The 22,540-nt window shown below is 40.1% G+C and overlaps 2 protein-coding genes and 1 pseudogene across 2 annotated transcripts; all 3 read left to right on the forward strand.

Moving 5' to 3' along the window:
* The first annotated feature begins 5,008 nt into the window (after positions 1–5,008).
* On the forward strand, positions 5,009–9,487 carry ugt5g1 (UDP glucuronosyltransferase 5 family, polypeptide G1). Its single transcript, XM_072687429.1, has 2 exons — positions 5,009–5,032; positions 7,890–9,487. Exon 2 carries the CDS (start codon positions 7,892–7,894, stop codon positions 9,485–9,487), a length of 1,596 nt encoding a protein of 531 aa, XP_072543530.1. The 5' UTR covers positions 5,009–5,032; positions 7,890–7,891.
* Positions 9,488–13,586: 4,099 nt separating this feature from the next.
* On the forward strand, positions 13,587–17,096 carry LOC140562923 (UDP-glucuronosyltransferase 1-2 pseudogene; annotated as a pseudogene).
* A 1,744-nt stretch (positions 17,097–18,840) lies between these two features.
* Positions 18,841–22,434, forward strand: LOC140562924 (probable G-protein coupled receptor 132). The gene is made up of 3 exons (XM_072688789.1): positions 18,841–18,930; positions 19,083–19,665; positions 19,966–22,434. Exons 1-3 carry the CDS (start codon positions 18,921–18,923, stop codon positions 20,366–20,368), a joined length of 996 nt encoding a protein of 331 aa, XP_072544890.1. The 5' UTR covers positions 18,841–18,920; the 3' UTR covers positions 20,369–22,434.
* The last annotated feature ends 106 nt before the right edge of the window (positions 22,435–22,540 follow it).

Below are 22,540 nucleotides of genomic sequence, written 5' to 3' on the forward strand. Positions count from 1 at the left end.
CCCGTCTATTTTCACGCCTTTCACCGGAGTCATTTAAGTAGCAACGGTGCTTGTGAATATATCTACACCGATGGGTGTGGTGGTCTCGAAATGAGGTGTGTTCAAGTAAATTTCTGGTGTATTGCTATCTTGGCAACGGAAAACACAGGTGTGCCACTGACTGAAAACAACCGAGACAGGTTGAAATAGCAATACGCCAAAGTCGGACCGCACCTGGCTCTTAAAGGAAATGGCGAGTGACGCGCTGATTGGTTTACTGCATGTTATGCCCAAAACACACTTAATTAATTAAATAGAATTAAATTAAATTAATTAAAGACTTAGTACATGCCTTTTGCGCGTTTCAAGCCACGCAAGATGAACTTTACGATAGTAAAGAAACACTGACGCCCTAAATCAAGCTGCGCAGTTGGAGGCTCACCAAAAGATCTCTAAAATAGGGCCCTTTGAGCAAGACTCCAAATGTCATATTCATTTACCTGTACAATATGATTTAACTGGAAGCTGCTCTGGTTGAGAGCATCAGCCAAATGGCCTAACATATAAATACTGTTGATTTACGATTCATGCTAACTTCAATGAAACTGCACTTGGTCAGTGTTCGAGAAGTACTGACTACATTCTCAGAGAAGCACATCATAATGTCATGATTTTATTAATGATGATAACCATTTTGACACATTGCCCACCCCACTCAGAACAAGAGTTCAGAACAGTGCCCTTTTCTGTTTATCAAGGCTGTTTGACTGCAACAAATTTGCATTGTATTTGCATTGCATTCATGCAGATTTAAGATAAGAGATAAGATAAGATAAGATAAGATAGTCCTTTATTAGTCCCGCAGTGGGGAAATTCCCAGTGTAACAGCAGAAAGGGATAGCAAGACACTCAGTTACAAAAAATTTGGATAAATAATTTACACTATATACACAATATATATACACAATATAAATAAGAATTAAAAGAGCAATAACAATACTATTTACAGCAAAAGACTCTTAATTGCACGGGGGGGGGGGGGGGGATATTGCACATAGTATTCCCTGAACATGAACATGTGTGGGGTACATGAACATTTTAAGGGTAGTAAAAGAGTAGTCATTGTTTGGGAAGTGATGTGGAAAAAACATGCACACAAACACACACAGCGTAGTCTGTTAGTAATTACCTGGGGTTTTAAGTGGAAAATGTGTGGAAAGGGTGAAATATGCCAGCTTAACTCACAGGAATCTACCTCTACTTTGATGGAACCATTTAGGGTCCACAGCCCACAGCCCTATGGCTTCAATCAGAAGTAATTGGACAGCAGTCGTGTTTGAGACTTAATTGTCAATCTGTCGCTCACAGACGTTGCCTGACACTGTGTATCAACCCTAATAAAACACTTTCAGGTCTGTAATCTATTTTCAAGTACATTTCTGCTCTGAAGTGCAGGATCGGTCGGGTTCAGGTGAGGTAAATGACTTGACTTGGCCAGTCAAGCACATTCCTCCACATTTGTGGTCCTGAAATATTCCACAGCTGCTTTGGTACATTTCTGATCACTGTCCAGATGAAAACTAAAACATCATCCATTTAGTGTTGAGGCATCTGGCTGGATTTGAGCAGTTAAGGTGTTTACGCTTCACGAGTTTACGAGTTCAGCATACTGCTGCCATCGCTTCACAAATTAAGGCAAGAGAGTCAGTTCAGCTAGCAGCTACACAGGATTAAGCTACCACAAGAGATGAGGGGGTTTTCTTTAAATCACAAGCTGTGGGGGTTTTTTCTACATTTTCCTCACTCCTTTACTCTGGCAAACGTTAAACTTCATGTGGATGATTTGTCCATAACACTTTGTCCCTGAACTCTACAGGCTTTCATAGCAAACATTAGCAAGGCCAGTTTGTGCTTGAGGTTTACCACCAGTTTGCATTATGTGGTGAGTCCTCTGAAATCATGCCGATGTGTTCTCCTCTTTATCATGTTCACGGACACATTTTTCCAACATCTGTTCCAACATCCTGCGTGTTCCTGAGACTTTATGACTAAGTGTACTGTTTTTTATCCAATACTGTGGTTCTCTGTCTCGTGCCAAGTTATTTGCTCATATTAAACTTAGTGACCTTTTTTAGGATTTCTTCATGTGAAGTCAAATCAGTGACAGGAATATCTAGAATTCAGTCTTGACATTTGTTAGATCTGTAGTGCATATGCATATAAGAAGTGTTGGCCTACAACAACAAAACAACAACTATTTAACCAATCCAGTTAATGATGCTCCTCTGAAATGGAATACACTCAATACTTTCATTCAGAACAGCTTGTAATGTCAGCATCAAACACAAACAGATGAGCAGAGACTGTTGGCTAGACTTTCCTGTAACTTCCTGTGAAGTGATAAATGATTGTTACTCTACCCTAAGCACCTGAGTGTTTTCACTCCATGTCGCTTGGAACCACCCATAAAATGTCTGAATACCATATCTAGTCCACTTTCGCAGGAAACTATTAGGGTCACTGGAATGCACCTCTAGAATCTCGCGTTTCTCACTTGGCTGTTCTAATGAAATGGGATATTTTTGATATGGGTTATTTCTCAATTTTCCTGAAAACACCTAAACTAAGATTTAGCGTGTTGCAGCACGCTAGTAGCTCCCTATTCATTTCATCTAACATCTTGGGCAGTATGGGCAGTGCCGAGGACACTTGAGGACCATGATGCGGCTCATGTGAAACAGCCACAGCAATACACATCAGCACTAGAACCAGAGAACGAATCCTGACAGTACTGAGAAAAATGATCACAGATCTGTATGTATACACAGTAAAGACCTCTTACAGGCAAGTCCATGTACTAGTTTACTGTTCAGAATATTAAATCAATTTGCCTTTTTGTTCTTTATTGATATTAATAATTAATATGTTCAATTGTTTATGGTGGTATTATTTAAAAATGTAGATTTACTGAAGCAGTTGATTCAAAACACTTGTAGATCAAATAAATCAAATGTATTTGTATAGCACTTTTTACAACTGGCGTTGTCACAAAGCAGCTTTATAGAATCTGCAATTAGTAAGAGGACAAGAGATCAAGACATAAAAAGACATGAAAACCTAAGACCCCTGATGAGCAAGCCAAATGTGACAGTGGCAAGGAAAAACTCTTCAGTTCTTCAGTTCAACTGTTCAGTACTGGTTTAAAAACAAAAAAATGCATGCAGCTCTCCCGCCAGTAAAACAGAGAGTTTCAGTGATAGCTTCATAAAGTAGTTTCAGATATTGTGTAATGTTTTCATGTTCCACTGTAAAATAATTCTACCCTGAACTCTTTTATTTAACTTCCAACAACATCCTTTCTGCTGCCAGCGTTCTATCAAGTTGTGCTACCTTGTCAAAGCATGCTACCATAGAGTATATTTTTAGGTAAAGCTTCCAAAATAAACCTGTAGCTAGTATATTTTAATAGGCTAAAAGCATCATATCAGAGAATTTTCCTAGGAGAAGAACAGGACAGCTATTAGGATAGCGTACATCACTATATCAGGGTAAATATAAAACACTAGAATCTACTGTTTCAAATATTTTTTATTTGAATCAAATTTACGGTCATGTAACACTTAAGCAAATATTAACATTAAGCTCAGATTACTTGATGCACCTGCAAAAAATAGAATTATCCTAAAAAACACATGAAAACATATAGAATTGTGGGTCTGCGCATGAGCAGAACTGCAACATAGGAGATATCTATGGGTAGCACAACTCCACAGAACACCACCATTAATCTCCGTTAATGGTGCCTCGAGGACACCAGGTGGCTCTGTGAACATGTGGTTAAAACAAAAAGTTGGTACTTGATTGGAATTAAAATAGCAAATACCCGATCCATTAAAATATGCCTGGATCAGCCCTGATCTCAAGTCACTAGATCGGATCAAGACATCCCTACAAATCTGAGTATACATTTTTATATTGATCAAACTTTATGGCTAAACCATTTATATCACTTAATTTTTCATAACAGATCCAGTCTATTGGGCATAAGTGATGACTGTTTGTAGTATAAGAGTTCTTTTAAACATACTAAACTCAGCTGTTGGGCTAGAATGGATTAATGTGTATGAAAGAGTTAAGTTAAAAGTAACTTCATTCAGAGAACAGTGTGTACAGTGAGCACATAGCCAAAACATCACAAATATGGCCAACGCTCAAATATGAAGTGACTCAATTGTGCAAATACATAGAGATTGTTTTTAGGCAGTACAAGAACGAACAGGAATATGCGCTGGAATAGGACACTTCGGCAGAGGGATCTTAAGAGGTCATTGTGACATTACACTTCTCAATCTTCTTAGGAAAAATGAAAATCTGTCTTAGTGTTCTGAATTTATGACCCTCTCTGAGCGCAGCAGTCCCTGCGAAATAATTCAAACCATCAGAAACCACAATAGGCTGATCCTCAGGGATTTGAGATTTGAACATGTGCCTGTATTCCTGAGGGCAGGATATGGTTGTACCTGGTTGACAGGAACAGAAGGGAGCAATAGAGAGAGAGAGAGACAGGAAGCTGGCTTTCTCCGATAAAGCCCATGCACTGACTCATACGCTGCACTCATAATCACTATTAAAGCTCCTTTTGTTTTTTCTTTTGGCTCCTCTCCTCCTCTCTGTACTTCTCACCACTGTAATAAAAATAGAAAAATAGCAATTGAGGACAAAAAAAAGAAAAACACAATAGGGCTCTTTCCACTTACAGCATGGTATTGGTCTGGGAGTTTGTCCTAAAATGACTTTTAATTCTGATCTTTTGGAAATAAAAAGGCACAAAATCAGGTAGCAGTAGCTTTACTGCCTGAACTTTCACTGCTAAATAAACACAACACCCTGCAGTATGAGCGCTGTGAAAGTTCATTTAACCTTTACCTTAAATTGTGTTAGCATTTCTCTGATATGAACTTTGAACAGATAAGCTTTACACCAGGGCTAGGTTTTCTAGCCTGGCAACCTGTTCTTTTGAGCCTCCTTATTAAAACACCAGCGGAAGTTTTGGGTAAGAACTTTCTATTAACTTTCCATAGCGTTTTACACTGTCTATATAATAATGTAAATATTTCACAGGTATATATTAAACATGTACATAATAAATCTGTAAACAGTGTGTGCATAGTGTGTGTGTATATATGTCAGTTAATGAATGAAATTACTACTGGTTATAAACATAAAAACAGGAGGATATACTGTATGTGTGATTTATCTGGCACCTCTTCCCTTATAGTGGACTTTAAGATGCGCCCTCTCCTTTTTCTTTCAAATTCTTTTTCAATTCTGCTTGGTAAATCAGGGTATTATAACTTTACTGAATAAATAATAGCTTTAGCTTAGCAATATATAAGCAAACCATAAATGGTAGCATAAAGTGTCCCAAGACTAGTTTTGAGCACTGCATTAATAAAAATGCATCACATTGAGTTCCATGGACATAGCATTTCTCTGACATGCCCACAAATACAGAATAAATGAGAATAGCTTCAATTGTCTTTGCCCTAAAAATAAAAGCCCTTCATAAGAAAGCAAGAAAGTATATTCAGTTGCAATCAAAATGAATAAACCATCACAACAAATTCATTGCCTGAAATTTCACTGCTACATAAACACAAAGCCCTGCAGTATGAACGCAGGGCTTCACCTTAAATTGTGTTAGCATTTAAGAAAACCTTGCCCTGGTGTAAAGCTTTATCATCTACAGTATTTAAAGTTCTCTAAAATTAACTTTGAGCAGATGATAAAGCTTTACAACAGGGCAAGGTTTTCTAGTCTGGCAACCTGTTTTTCTGAGCCTATGTATTAAAACACAAGCGGACGTTTTAAATAGAACTTTCTTACTTTCCTTTCCATAGCGTTTTACATTGTCTATACAGTAATATAAATATTTCACAGGTATATATTAAACCTGTACATTGTAAACAGTGTGTGGATAGTGTGTGTATAGGGTGTGTATAGTAAGTTAATGTTTATATATTTCTAATATTTATCTTATATTTGTGTCGTTACTACCTTGGGTATGCACCTACATTTCCACTCTCCTTTACACCTGTGTTAATGTGATGTGACAATAAACCTTATTTGATTTAATATCGCACTGTAGGCCATAAACAACAGCAATATTAACCCTTCCAGTTGAATTAAATGACTACTGGTTATAAACATAAAAAAGTGGATATATGTGTGATTTATTTGGCACACCTACTCTTATAGTGGACTTTAAGATGTACTCTCTCCTTTTTCTTGGCCTTCCCATGTGCTTTTCAATGTAATGAAACTGGATTATATATTAAGACAATCCCATCATCATTTGGATAATGTTTCTGTTTGGTTGGTTGTTTTTTTGTTTGTGTTTTCTGAAAATACGCTTTTGAAAAGTACATAATTCAGTTACATCATATATGTATCAGTTCTCTGGGTCCAACTGAATACATAGGCAGCGAGTCAAACCATAGCTTACATTTACATTTACGGCATTTAGCTGATGTCCTTATCCAGAGCGACTTACAAGGTTGCTCGTATTACAGAGGTGGGCCAATGTAGTGTTAAGAGTCTTGCCCAAGGACTCTTATTGTTGTAGCGCAGCTTTTATTTTATACCCCAGTCTCCCACATGGTGTGGTAGCTCCATGGCAGGCAGTGGTGTTATCTGTTGCGCCACACCAACCACAGCTCCCCAATGCTGTTGAATTGAATGCATCTACCAAAGAATAGTCTCTTGATAGCAATATGTATGCAATATTTTTGCAGATGCAGTTAAACACAGATCTGCTTAAAATTCTTTTTCAGTTCTGGTCGGTAAACCAGGGTATTATAACTGAATAAATAGTGATATATAAGCAAATCATCAATGATTTAATAAATTGTATCATAAAGTGTCTACTTTATGACTACTTTTGAGCACTGTATTAATGAAAATACATCAACGTTATGTATCTCTCTGACATGCCCACAAATACAGAATAAATGAGAACAGCTTTAACTTTCTTTGCCTTGAAAATAAAAGAGGAATAGCCAATCATAGGAAAGAAAGAAAGTATATTCAGTTGCAATCAAAATGATTGAACCCTCACAGCTAATTAGGTTTCTTAGTTTCTTAAATCTACAAACGTTCAGCTGTTTGCCATAACAGTATGGGGTTTAAGTCAGGCGACTGTGACGGCCACTCCAGAATCTTCCAGGACTTCTTCTGAAACCAAGCCTGGGTGGAATTTGAGGTACCACCTGTTGGTCTATTGGTTGTGTTGAGCTATTTATATGGTTCTTGTTTGTTCTAGCTTGCACTGAGCAGGCACTATAGAGTGTATCCTAACCAATCAAATTATTCAGACATCAGTCATATTTTGTCTTTAAGGAGATTAAATAAATAATTATATTCCCCATGATAAAGCTTTTATTTTATAATGACCCTTCACCAGTCCCAGTAACCATTGTTGGGCCAATGTTTGGTTGGTTTGGATGCAGTAGGGGTGTAGAGGAATGAAAATCCCTACACGCTTATTGCATACAGCTGAAAGTTTGTACATTTTGCTAATGAACCTAAATTGCATTGGGGGTCGAAAAAAATATTGACTCTCATGTTTTGTTTACATGAAAGTGTTTTGTGCCTCATAGCAGTATGTGACCAAGGCAGCATACATAACCATAGAATTGAAATAGCTTCGTGATGGATGGTGTTTCCCACTGTTTTTTACAGGAAATATGTGGTGTGCAGATGAATTCATATTATAAATACAGCATTAGAGTTGGACAATATAATGCTTATTCCTTAATAATCAGTAAAGATGTTGTCATGTAACCTATTAACGCCTATGTGAATCTCCAACGCAGACCTCATCATGTGTGTTTGATCTTTTGTTTGTGTAGGAATGGAGCTGATGAGGGTATTTTTCCTGCTTCTTACGAACATTCTGTGGTTATTTCCACTTCCTGGTGGCTGTCAGAACAAAAGTAAAATATTGGTGGTTCCTGTTGATGGCAGCCATTGGGTTAATATGGAGATCATCTTAAAAGAGCTGCATTCCCGTGGGCACAACTTGACTGTGATGAACTCGGCCAAAAGCTGGTACATCTCAGAGAAATCTCCAATCTACACTACCATCCCTATGAAGTCTCTACAAGATTACATAGAACAAAACTACTATGAAAAGGTGCTGAAGAGACATCTAGACTTCCGCAAAAAGTGGCCATTTCTGACCTCCCTTTACCAACAGTGGGATCTCACTCACATGTTAGCGAATGGCAATGTTCATCTCGCCAAAGCAGCTATGTCAATGTTTGAAGACAAGGCCTACATGTCACAACTTAAAGATGCTAAGTATGACATGATGTTAACTGACCCCGCCTTTCCTATAGGAGTGCTCATAGGCCGCTACCTTAACATACCTATGGTATTTAACGTTCGTTGGATCAACAATGGGGACAGCCACTTTGCCTTTGCGCCTTCCCCCGTTTCTTACGTTCCACTAAGTGGATCTTACCTCTGTGACCAAATGACCTTCTCTGAGCGCGTTAAAAACATGCTCTTCTTTTTCATCTCTGTCATTCAGCAACACTTCTACATTGATCCTCCGTACAGGGAGCTACTTGACCTCTACTTCTCACCGGGCTCCACCATGATGGCCATGCAGCAAGCTGCAGATTTGTGGTTGGTGCGGTCAGACTTTGTCCTTGAGTTCCCACGTCCCACAATGCCCAACGTGGTCTATGTGGGAGGTTTTCAATGCAAACCCGCAAAGCTCTTGCCTCCCGATATGGAGGAGTTTGTGCAGAGCTCAGGAGAACAAGGTGTGGTGATAATGTCATTAGGGACCATCATCTCAGCCCTCCCAAAGGAAATCACAGAGATCATTGCCGCAGCCTTTGCTGAGCTTCCTCAGAAGGTAATTTGGAAATACCTAGGTGAAGCACCCTCAGCTCTTGGTAACAACACATTGCTAGTAAACTGGTTTCCTCAGAATGACCTCTTAGGCCACCCCAAAACACGTGCCTTTGTGTCTCACGGTGGTACCAATGGCCTGTATGAAGCAATCTACCACGGTGTCCCGGTTTTGGGTTTACCTCTTCTTTTTGACCAGTTTGACAATGTCCTAAAGTTGAAGGCTCGTGGGGCAGCTCAGGTGCTGGAGGTGGCGTCACTCACTAAGGATCAGTTCCTTGAAGCTTTAAAAGATCTATTAGAAAACCCCACATATCGCAAGAACATTCAGCGGCTTTCACGGCTGCACCGCGACATCCCGGTGAATGGATTAGACAGCGCCACCTTCTGGATTGAGTATGTCCTTAGACACAAAGGAGCTCGCCACCTGCGCACTGAGGCCTACGCCATGCCGTGGTATGCTTATTATAGTATAGATGTGGCAGTCCTGCTTTTTGCTATTGTTGTAGCTATTCTCTGGATCTCAGTGTGTGTCGCCAAGCTGCTCTATCGCAAGATTTTCAACAGAAAGAGGAAACGGGAGTAGAACTGTTTAGGACCGCCTCATAATCTAAGCATTCAAACAAAGCTCAAAGGAACAAAACACATAGTTGGATCAGCTGCAGTTTACATTTCTTTATCCTGTTTTTTATGGATGTTTCAGGCATTCGTTTAATATGTTAAAGGTGACGTATTAAACATCTTTTCCTCAAGTTATCACAGTCCTCTGGGTTTTTTTTTTGTAATGAAATGGCAAGTCTGTCAAGTACCAAGTGCTGCTGGTAGTCCATTTGGAGATACTCAAACATCTTTACCATGGCCCAGAGTTCTACAAATGAGCAGTACACTTTAGCAAATCAGAAAAAACTGTACTGTGAACAGTAATTGTAAGAGTTGCTACTTGCTTATCTTTCTAATCTGGACCCCTGCATGTACTGTTCAACAGCAGCACAGCTGGAGATATGCCCCCAGATAAATTAGTTATTGCATTACTGCAGTTTTACAACACTTATTTTGGTTATATATATATATATGTGTGTGTGTGTGTGTGTGTGTGTGTGTGTGTAAAATTAAAAATGGACATAAAGCATTTTTACCCCCTCCACAACATGCTAACGATGCTAACATCGATAAACTGCCTGGCAAGCATCCCTGATTTCTTTCAAACATCTTATATTACCATAATTAGCTGGTAGCATGGTGCTAAACAGACAAGGAAACACCTAGTTTAATTATTTTTTAAATACTTACATTTCCCTTCTCTGCAGCTTTGGCCCAGACAGTTTTTATCGATCCTTCTTTTAGAACGTTTTGTTGCCAGTCTTGCGTTGGTGATGGCCAAACCATATACAGGGTTTTGCTGACTATAACTGAGATGTTACCATCAAAAATCAACTTTATCCACTTCACGATTTGTGCCAACAACCCAGAGCTTAGCTCTTAGCTTTGACATAATGTTAGCAGGTCTGGAAGCAGAAATGCTTGTTGAATCCCATATCCCATTTCTCTCTTAGGTTGATCACAAAAAAAATAACTGGGTTGCCTTATTTTATGCACTCCAGATACCCAAGTGTTGTTTGTACATAATACATAGTCCATAATATCTTTTTTAAATAAAGAGTGAATGTAGAAGAAACTGGTCTGCGCATTTTTTTATATTGTGTAGCTGTCATCGGACTTTGTCAGTCAGATGTTTATTGTTTTTGACATCACCAATGAGCCGTTTTGGAGATGTTGTTACTGTGAAAGTTAAAGTAAAAGAAATGTACATTACTCTATGATCTTTGGTAGCACAGAAATCAATAAAACCAGAGAAGCAGAAGCTAAATGAGAGGACAACCAGAGACAAACACAGTAAGGATGCCAGGGACTGTTATTTTGATAAAGTGTTGTGAATTAACAACACAGAAGGCCTAAAAGTTCACGTTCTTCTGGACGAGCTGAGATATACACAACCGTCAAAGTTATAAAAGCATGAGGACTGAGGTGGTAGAGTAAGCATGCATTAAGTAAGCATTAGCCTGCCTGTTTATCTAAAATTATCATAGAGCAGTTAGCAGCATGCCAAGCCCATAATGGAAACAAGACGAGACAAGCATTTTATAATTGTATAATCAATTGTATATTACCACATTTACCATCAATGAGGATGAATACAAAACTGACACATTTTTATGACAGCATTTTAATGATGTTAGTTTACCAAAAAATTAAAATGTCATCTGTGTGTTAAATATGATTGCATTTCCAGCATAAGTCATTACACTCAGTGGTTGTATATATCTATCATTAAAAAATGGAATTAGAATTTTTTTTACATATTTTCACTTTTTTACTTTAAGTACATTTAAGAAACTACAAACTACAGATCCCTTGAAGCCCATGGTCATTTCCTGGGGTTGTGTACATTTTGGTTAAAGGGCTGTGACAAGTGAAGTTGCAACCTTCGCTTCCATTTAAGCAAAATTGTACAGATGTATTGCCCATTTAAGGCTGCAACAATGGTTTCTGTGTGAAACAAAGAAACATTGTTTCACACAGATAATTAAACTAATGCATGTCACCCTTATGATTAAATGTCCTTAAGTAAACCAGAAAGTGGATTGTATCACATTTGAACAGGACTAGAGTAACCAGTTTCTACAACCATACGTGGGTATCTGTTTACTGATCCAGAACAACACAAAAAGGTCACACAATAAGTATAAAGCAGGCTTTTCATGGCTGTGTAAGACTAGGAGTGGAAAACTTTCACTATAATTTTCACACTATAATTGGGACTGGGGCTTGCTATGATTGGCCAGAATGACAGAATCGACTGACACTGAATCGGTTTAAAGTGAAAACTTTATTTTTTCAATATTAACCCCAATTTTAGTCATTTCCATTTCAACCCAGTAGCTAGGACTCTCCCCATCACACCATTGCTGAGTGGGTAAAGGCTAGCATGAGCTTTCTCCGATTCACATGAGGACAGCCAACTGCATCTTTTTCAAACATCTTTTCTTTGCAGATCGACCTAAGAAGACTGCAGGCAGTACAAAGAGGATTCTTTGTGCAGGGAACTGCAGTGGACTGCATTTCCAAAGTACCTCGGGTGGGATAAGAACAGCAAGCATTGAATGAAACCATTTCGCCGCAATTTCGGCCACACTGGTGGGAGAAAAATCTCTCTGTGTGCCTGTTATTTTGTGTGTTTATTTTTTTGGCCTGAGTACTTTAAACAGGGGTTAGAAAACATGCCAGTCATATTTCTCCTCCCTTTTTGCCCCCCTGAAAAGCTAGCATACTGTACATTTAAGGACAAATATGTACATATATGTAATATACATCTGCCACTGGGCATAGAGCCAAGAGGTTCATGTTTTCTTTCTGCTCCAGAGAGTCCTATTCTGTTGGCAGTACTTCTCTACAGACACTAGACAAGCTCTGTGTGTGTTTGTGTGCATTTGCACATCTGTGTCAACAATAGGTAGGAAGGCATTCAATAGATGGGGTGTCCACAAACATTAGGACATGTAGCGTAAATCTCAATTGTGGATAGAATTTAACCTCTGATAAACTGAGATGGCAATTTTACAAGAGAGATGACTGGTATTCTTTTTTATTAGGAGGGTGTCATTCTCTTGAACTGCCTTCAAATTGAGCGCTGCACTCTTAAAATTAAAGGTGCCTCAAGCGGTTCTTTGAGTGATGCCCTGAAGAATAACATTTACAGCAGAGAAGTGTGACTGTGCAGAACCTTTACATTTCTGAAGAACCTTCATATCAAGTGAAAGTGGTTCTTCACAAAAGTGATTCTTCTGTGTGAAGCCAAAAGTGGTTCCTCTATGGCGTCGCTCAAAGAACAGCTTGAAGCACCTTTGCTTTTAAGAGTGTAGACTGATAGCCAAAGCCATATTCCACGAATCCCTACATTTGCTATGAAAAATAAGTCAGGGCATGTTTATTTGAAGTGATCTGATTTGCTTGTGACCACATGAAGTATTTTTTTAGATTGATCAGCTCGAGCATATCACTTACACAGATGAAAACTGACAGTGTGTTTAATTTACAGGCTCATTTGACCAGATTTATTTTGGGAAAAAAAGGATCACTCAAAAAATATTTTTACAATGTGTTCTCTGCTGGAGCATTTCATTTTATGACTCTCTCTCTCTCAGGAAGAGAAAAAGGAGAGGAAAACAGTTTGTCTGAAATGGCTCTCTTGATTCCACTATTAAATGATTGCAAAATTCTGCAGGGAAAACATCTGGCACAGTTGAGTTTGAGTGATTTTTTTTTTATATATTAGGTTCGATGACCATATAAATTTAATACAGTGTCAGTCCTGATCTGTGCAAGTGACGTGGCTCAAGCTAATGTTGGACATTCTCGAAGATGCATGAGCAGAATAAAAGATATCATGGTCACTGAGCTCAGCCGTACTGCACCGGGACAACAGGCTTCTTTGTCTTTAGCTGGCTCTGTTATCTTTGTGCTCAAATTGCGAGCAGTGAACAACTGAGCGTGATTCTATGATTTGGTTCACTTTAAGAAAAACAAAGGATTCATCAGGAGCTCCGGCATTCTGGTTGATTACGGCACTTCGTTCATTCATGCAGAAATACCCCAGGTCAATTTAGCTCTCACATTACTGCATTCGACAAGCTGGTGACAGGGGAAACAGAGAGCCTCCGGTGAGTATGTCATCTGGGTTTTAGTATTCTGAAAACCTTGTCCTTAAATATATGCCAGTGAGTGCCTCTGGATAAAATGGGACAATTCTAGGCTGGTTTCAGCCTATTTGTGCCTAGAAAGCATAATGCTAAAAGAGTTCCAGCTGTTTTCATGTGTTAGACAGAGACTGAAATCTTGCTATACAGGTCTATTTTAAAGATTTTGAGATTAGTGACTCATATATTACATGGTAAATATATTCGCTGTCCTGCAAAAACCTTGTATCTCCATTTTTTGTGTTTTTTATGTTGCCATAATGTGAATCTGGCAGTTGTTCTTTCACAATGTGTCTAAAGTTCATGAAACTTAGTTTCCTCCTCCTGTAAAGTTGCTATTTTGCACATACAAGGTTTTTGTCTGTAAAAAAATATTAACACTGTATACACCTGTGCCTTTTTTCTATTATGGAGGTAAAAAGAAGTGCTTAAAGTTAGTAGCTGCTGCCTATCCTGATCTGCACACTGATAGCAAGTGAAAAAGAAAAAGCGAGTGAGAGAGAACTGAAAACTAATCCAAAACCTACGGGTTGTGATCATTTAAAACCACTGATTTTCACAACTTCATACTTTGCAATATTTTGTACACTGTTAAAAGCATAAATTCCTCAAGGAACCTTTGAGAGCGGACAAGACATTTTAAACACAAACTGCGACGAACATAAACACGTTAATCAGTACACCAATATGAAGTACATCTCAAATGGATGTCCAGTCCTGACTCCAGAAGAGCTCCTGTATATACATATATAAGATATATATATAATATATATATAAGAACCCTCCTTTGCTTACATACAGAATCATATCTGTAATAGAGATGTGTAAGTGTGAAGAACCTTGAAAATCCTTTAGACCTTTAAAAAGAACCTCAAAGAACCATATGAAGCACCTTTATTTTTGAGAGTGTACATTTCTCAGAGAAGAATTAGCGCCAGTATAAGACAATGAAGGTCATAGTCATTGTTTGTGTGTACATTTTTGTTAATCTGACAGATCAAAGAAGGTAAGACAACAGGTAAGACCAGTTATGTTCGGTTTTCCAGAAATATAAAAAAACTGTTTGTTGAAAATTGTTTTTCTAGTTAAGACAATGGAGACTACATCAACACGAGTCTATGAGTATCTCTGATTCTCCAGTGTTACACATGTAGAGTGCACATGACCATATAGGGCTATATATTTTCATGTTTATATTAGATCATCGATAAGAGCTTCACACTGTTTCTGTTGATCACGATTTAAGTGTTCTCATTCAGATCAGCATGTACCCTACTAAGAAAACCACACCAGCAGGACACATCCCACTGAATGTAATACAAGGGTAGAGCTAATAATCTGTTGAGAAAAGCTTTTAAAACCAAAGTAACACATAATAACATTACTCAAAATGACATCAGTACACATAGGCATGTTTTAGGGCCCCTCTCTAGCTCTAGACCCCCTGAATGGTTTCTGAATTTCCCCCATTACACAACAGAAGGATGTAACCTCCTTTGAATACACATTTCAAGCAATTAGATGGATCTGGGTCAATGCAGTTGTGTAAAATCCCTGGTGCCTTCCCTGAGATTTAACAACAAGTAAGAACTGCTTTACTTGGTGTTGTCCCAAAATGAACTCTCCCAGATTGCCCAATATATACATACACCATATGATATGGGACTAGCTTCGGAGTAAGGCACATCCTCGATCTAAATGAGGAGAGTGAAATCATCATGATCAACCGCATGATTAATTTGGTAGTGTTATTGTCTAATGAAGCAGCCACTCAGTGTGTATATCTCTCTTTAGCCTCGCCTCAAGTGGCATAACATTTGCTCTTTGTTCTCTGTGCTTTCTCCAGTTTTCTGGAAGATGGGAGTGAATGCAAATCAGCTACTTTCCTTCTCCTGCCTCCTTTTTCTTGCTGGCTGCTCCAGCGGCGGCAAGATCCTGGTGCTTCCTGAAGATGGCAGCCATTGGGTAAATATGCAGGTCATACTGAAGGAGCTGCATGTCCGTGGCCACAGTCTGACAGTGGTACGATCTTCCAGGAGCCTGTACATCCAGGACAGCTCTCCACTGTACACCGTCATTACTGTAAACATCACTCAAACAGAAGCTGTTGATGAAGAGTATTTCGGGACTTTACTGCAGCGCGCAATAGCACTACGGAAGATGATGCCAATCGTGCGCTTTTTTGAGCAGCAGAAGGATTTGAAAACCATTTTGCAAATATTCCACAATGGAGCCCTTAGTCTGATTTCCACCATATTAAATGACGCATCTCTAACAAGACAACTGCAGGATGCCAAGTTTGACCTAATGTTAACCGACCCTGCATTCCCCGCTGGAGTCCTTCTGGGCCATTACCTACATTTACCCATGGTGTATAATGTACGCTGGCTCAATACAGGAGACGCCCACATGGCCATTGCTCCATCCCCACCCTCCTATGTTCCAGTGTACAACTCACTGCTCAGTGACAGAATGGACTTCCTGCAGAGAACTGAGAACTTCCTTCGATATCTGTTCAGCCTTTTGCAGCAACAATTCATTCTCCTCCCAATTTATGACGAACTGCTCAAGAGCCACTTTCCACCAGATTCAGATCTCCTCACTATGCAGCGTTCAGCGGATATCTGGCTGATGCGCGTTGACTTCGTCTTTGATTTCCCACGTCCAAGCATGCCTAACGTTGTCTACATGGGTGGCTTCCAGTGTCGCCCAGCCCAAGCCATTTCTGCAGAGCTGGAAGATTTTGTGCAGAGCTCTGGGGAGCACGGAGTGGTGGTCATGTCTTTTGGGGTCATGGTCACTGCCCTTCCAAAAGAAATCACAGAAGCCATCGCCTCTGCTTTTGCAAAGTTACCTCAGAAGGTCATTTGGAGATACCTGGGGGAGCGTCCCTCATCCCTAGGGAACAACACTTTGTTGCTTGATTGGCTTCCTCAAAATGATCTCCTGGGTCATCCGAAGACTCGTGCCTTTGTGTCCCATGGTGGCACCAATGGCATCTACGAGGCCATCTATCATGGGGTACCTGTGTTGCTTGTGCCACTTCTCTTTGACCAGTTTGACAATGCAGTTAGGTTGGAGGTTCGAGGAGCAGCTCGTGTGCTTGAGATTAGCGCGCTAACATCAAGAGACTTCCTTGAAGGTCTTGAGGACGTGATTAAGAATCCATCTTATCGAAACAGCATGCAGAAACTCTCTGAACTTCATCGTGATCGCCCCCTTTCTCCTCTTGACAGCGCCACCTTCTGGATTGAGTATGTCTTAAGACACAAAGGCGCTCAACACTTGCGCTCAGAATCGAACAGTCTGCAATGGTACACCTACCACGGTCTAGACGTGTTGTTTTTTCTTTCAGCCATTATTTTAGTTGCACTATGGGTCTTGGTAACTCTCTGTAAGCTGCTTTGTTGTCGGTCAAACAAGAAACGGAAGGTAGACTGAACTGAAGCAGAGCCCTCCAAACTCAGGCACTCTACCTTTCCAGAATTCCAGAAGTTCTGTCAGAAACTTGATGCACATTCACCAGAGCATGTGTAATATCTCACAAACTGCATAGACATTACACATAGTTTACAGCAAAAGCCATGTATAGTGAGGTCACGTATCAGTCAGGTTACAAACTATGGTCTGGGAAAAACTATAGATTGGAAAAAAAATCGGATAGGAGAACTTGCATTCCATTGATGGCTGATGTAATGTACAATACATACAACACAATTCCTGCAGGTTTATGAGTGTGAAGGTTGAAATATGCAATGTGTTTTGGAATTCTGTTTTATTCTGTGCAGTCTACTCTTCATTTGTTCTCACTGGAATAATTAAGCATAAACACTCAATCTGTATAATGTCTTTAAACTGTATGAATGGACTAAGTGCCTTTTGCAAAGCCAAGGATATTCTGAGAACCTGCTGTCTTACAAACTAGTCCTATAAGAGCACATATATGATACTGTTGATCTTTTTATGTTTTTTAATGGCTTCTATTAATTATATTGTATCTTCTTTTGAATAACTGGTGGGTTTTTTTCTTGTTTGTCTCTTCTTAAAGTTTCAAAGAAATAAACAATCAGTGTCTGTCTGTCTCAATCAGTGCTTGTCTTTTGTGCCAGATTTTCTTGACACCATGCAAAACCTGACTCTCAAAATTTCATGAAATTAAGACCTGAGTAACTGTATAGAACCATTACATCCCCATGACATCATTTGCTGTTGCTTTGCGTGTTTCAGGCTTCTAGTCAAGTTCTTATCGGACCTCCTGAATACCTTCCCTTTCTCAAACATCTACCACATCTTCTCATCTGAGTAAGCAGCAGTTATCTGCAGTTGAGTATCAGTGGCGTTCTCACTGTACTAATCAGACTTGCAGGCGTGAGCAGAAGCGCACTTCACACAGCACACAATTGTATATCAAGGGCTTAATGTCAGAGTCCAAGAAAACCTCTCCCTGCCCTTCACTTTGACTGACAGGTGTGAGACAAAAAACATCTTTTTAAATATCCACTCAGCTACGACACCCACCATGACCATCACAATCAAAGATTTAAACTGTTCATCCCAAACACCAATTGTTCACGAACTTTGCTTTCACATAACATAAGCACACCAGTCTAAACCTGGCGTGGTGGAGGACGTGGGGGGCACTGGGTGTCACAGGGGAAATGAAAATAGCGTGAGGGTGTTTCGCCTTGTCTCTCAGCAGCCCTTCCGTCAGCAGGAACAGTTTGGTCTGACTCGTATCACTCCCAATCAGGCAGGAGGGTGTTTTTGTTCTGCAGGAGAAAGGCCTCAGGATGTGGCTGCTCAAAGGCAGTAGCAGTGGCTTCCTGCATCGGGAAGTGATCAAAAAATCAGACAAGCCCCTCGGGCGGTCAGGGACGTACCGTACACCCTCACTCACTCATTTACACGGGTCCCTGCACACCGAACTGAGGTGTACCGTCAAAGGCCAATATAAGGTGAGGAGCAATATTTGCGTTTCAGTCTGGTATTAATAGGTCTTCCATGCATTGTGGCTATGTTCTAAGCGCATTTATGTGTGGTGGGAGGCTGTGTTGTATAGATCTTTGGAATTAGGGTCTACAATAGAAGCTACACAACTTTTTCCATTGTGGTGTTACCGTAGGATCTTCTGGATGAATGCAAGAGCAAGTACAGCAGCAGGAGGCCTGTGACTGCAGCAGCTGGGTCTGGTATACAGTGCAGTGCGACAAACAGCTCTAGGTTCAGAGCTTCAAATGTCTTTCACATGTCAAAGACAAAGACATCATGTATCTGAGTAAGTACCTCTTGAAGAGTTCACATTGATTTGGTGTATAATGGTATGAGTTCCTAAAAACTGGCACTGCAACAAAGCAGCACTTTGATGCTGAGCTTGTTTGCAGAGTAGGCTGAAATAAGGTCACGAGTTTCCCTTGATTCTCTCCACAGACCTGACAAATGGGAGCTGCCATCTCCCCCTGGAGACAGACCGAGTTGGTCTAACCTACATCTACAGCCTGGCCTTTTCTCTGGGTCTCCCAGCCAATCTGCTTTCCCTTTGGGGACTGTACCAACTGGGCCGATCGGGCGGGGGTGGCTGCCAGCTGGTTTACATCCTCAACCTGCTGCTGTCAGATCTTCTCCAACTGCTGACCTTGCCTTTGTGGATTCTCTACCTACAGGGGGCACACCGCTGGCCCTACGGTTCCATTGCCTGCCAGCTGGTGGGCTACGTCTTCTATGTAAACATCTACGCAAGTGTCATCTTCCTGTGCCTCATTGCCCTGGACCGCTGTCTTGCCATTGTGCACCCACTCAGCAGCCGTGGCGTGAGAAAAGTACGCCTGGCTGCGTTCTCCGGAGTGGTAGTCTGGACTCTCATATTCCTCTTCTGCCTAATCGGCCTCTACCCATCTGTATTTGAGCCTGAGAGGGGCTTGTGTCTGGAGCAGTATCCCGTCAGCCAGAGATATGCCTTCTTTAAGATAGCCACAGTGGCCCTGGGTTTTCTGATGCCCTGCTCTATACTGGGGTAAGTGGGTGGAGTGAGGCAAGAGAATGTGTGTGACATGTGTGTGTGTGTGGTGCCAAGGCCTATACAATTAGGCTCTTGTGTCAAAAACAATGTGACCCCTATTTACATGATATGCCTTTAAAAGCTCTGGTTAAAACGCCATCATCATGATTGAAAACAGAGATACAAGCATGTCTGTCTCTGAAAAAGAATGTAAGCCTGTAAACAAACATTTTTCAGTAATGTGATCCCCTGGTTAGTTGAACATTTCCCTTTATTCCTTTGTGCTCAACTGTCCCTCTCCCAATTCTCTCACAGCTACACATCTGCCAAAATCGGGGTAACGCTCCGCAACTCCCCTTCCGTCTCCGACCACGAGTGCCACAGAATCGTGGGCACCCTCACAGTCATCACCATCAACTTCATCGTGGTCTTTGGTCCCTATCACATGGTTGGCGGCTATAGATTCATAGCGCTGCTTCTGACCGAAGACAAATGCACACTGGAACGCTCCATCTACCTGTGCTACAGGATCTGCTACGGGCTAACCAGTCTAAACACCCTGCTCAATCCCCTCTTCTACATCTTCCTCTGTCATAATGCCCGCCTTGAGCTCCAGAGGTCTCTGCCCTGCCTGAGCAGGGGTTCTAGTACCCACCCTGGGCTGAGGATCATGACCTTTGACCCAAAAGATCAGCTGAATCGCAGCGCAAATGTGTAGTCTTCACGTACAGATGTCAATCTGCACTGGGTTTACTTTTGGAATGTGCACCGGAAGCCTGCAGGGTTTCATGAGATGACGCTTACATGGCTTATCAGGTATCTGTGACGAATTACCTGTCAGGGCCCTGATCGCATCGGACTGTTCATTGGGGCTGCTGGTATGACACACATGGTGACACATAGAGGCTACGTGAGCTCTGACGCTCAGTAATTTCTAGTTGACAACGTCTTCAGCCAAGCATTACAGACAGTGGGGACAGCAAGTACTACAACTGATTAAAACCCCATCCCATACTTCACATTGTAGCAAGGCTAAACTGTTCAAATATAATTGCACTTCCTGTCTTAAAGGGAAATTCCACCAAAATTGTTTTTCAAAACATTTTTTAAAAATTCTTTTGGCAAGATGAACAAAACCATCCAGAGTGATGTTGATGTGGACTGGTGCATTGTAGAGAAACATACAGACTCAGAGGCCTTTACAATGGTGGTGATAGACCCCAGAGATCACAATGTCTAACCATTTCATTTACCAGTCTTTTGAGCCCCTATATGTAATGGTGATAATGGTCAAATAGTGGTAAGTAGCAGATTTTAGAAAAGGAAGTTATCTTTGGGGACTACTTTGCAATGCAACACCCTGTATATACCTCTCCACATTTTAGGCCAAAAATTTGAAAGGTATGGCCAACATGGCAAAACTGTTAGAATACAATATCTTAGGCCTAAGGCAGTGTATTCACAAGCATATCATGATGTAACCTTTAGTGATGTAGCTGTTAAAGGCATTAAACACATGAGATGTCTGTTTCCAATCACAACTGCTATGACAAATTAGTCTTCGTAGGTTTCTCGAGAACTAAGCATTTCACATTTCACATAAATCATTCTGAGGGGCTTTGTTTACATCGCAAATACTACTTATGCAGAAATAAATAAATGATGGAATTTCCCTTTAGGCTCCTTTTACAGCTAGGAACAAAATGTTCCAGGGGCGGAAGACAACATAGCTTTAGGCAGTGGTGTAAAGTGGTGTAACAATTTTTAAATGAAGTTACTTTTAAATTGAGTTACTTCTACTTGTGATACTCTGGTAAAAAAAAAAACAAATTATTTATTACTCTTCTCAGAACTGAGTACAGTTTTGTTGCATGTTATTTATATCAGTCATCACAATGTCCTCATAAAGCTACAGGGCCAGTTTTGCTGTTTGCACTCATCCATTTCTTGTTATTATTTAGCAATTTTGTAATTTAGATATCTGATCTGTATCTTAGATCTGTCAGTATAGAGGCCTAATACTGCATCTTTTCCCTTTTACTCACAAATATTAATTTACAGAAAGTTTTTTTTCTCTGTAGCAATGTTTCATCTAAATAAATGGAATTTATTTATGTACTGTTTTTAGCACTAGCCTCGGGTAACGATCTGTAATTGCAATTCTCCTGTAGAACAGTGTTTGAGGATGTTTAAGGAGACTTGCCACAAATCAGAGCTCAGTCAAAGATGTCTGTGAATTCTGATCAGTTCTCTTAATCATTTAATCTAACGCACTATAACTGTAGTGCACTATAACTAATGCGCTAAACTCCAGTCCTGAGATCGTACTCACTGGATCCAACTAATTAAGGTCTTGAGACTTGTGAATTTGTCACTTATGTTAAAGCAGGAAAACATAAACATGTCCTGGCAAATGTGTCCCCAGAACTGGAGCTGAAACCTGCTGATCTATTACGCATCCAAGTGCGACACCTAGAGGACAACTTATGTTACTCATGAAAAAAAAGGCACAGTACAATGATGCCGTTCCATGACCTTTATTGGTTTGTAAAGGCTAATGTGGGGCATTATTTATTGACATTTAATGAAATGCTATTAAGAATAACTAAAGAGAGTTAACCATTAGCATTTTCTAATTTGCTTATGCTTTCCCATCAAGAGCTGATAGACATGAAGAATGTCAATTTATTAACTGAGTGTGTTGACCTGGAATTACAGGTAAAAGGGGTTTGAGAAAAGGTAAGATGAATCTATTTCTTATTAAATAAAAAGCAAATACTGTTGTTTTCGTGTAGAACTTCATTTTTAATCTGCTGTGTGAAAACACCACGTATAGCTGGCTTCTCCTAAATATCACAAAAAAAGCAACAATGGGTACTTTGAAGTAGTA

Source organism: Salminus brasiliensis, chromosome 9 (genome assembly GCF_030463535.1).
Source record: "Salminus brasiliensis chromosome 9, fSalBra1.hap2, whole genome shotgun sequence".
Taxonomy (NCBI): Eukaryota; Metazoa; Chordata; class Actinopteri; order Characiformes; family Bryconidae; genus Salminus; species Salminus brasiliensis.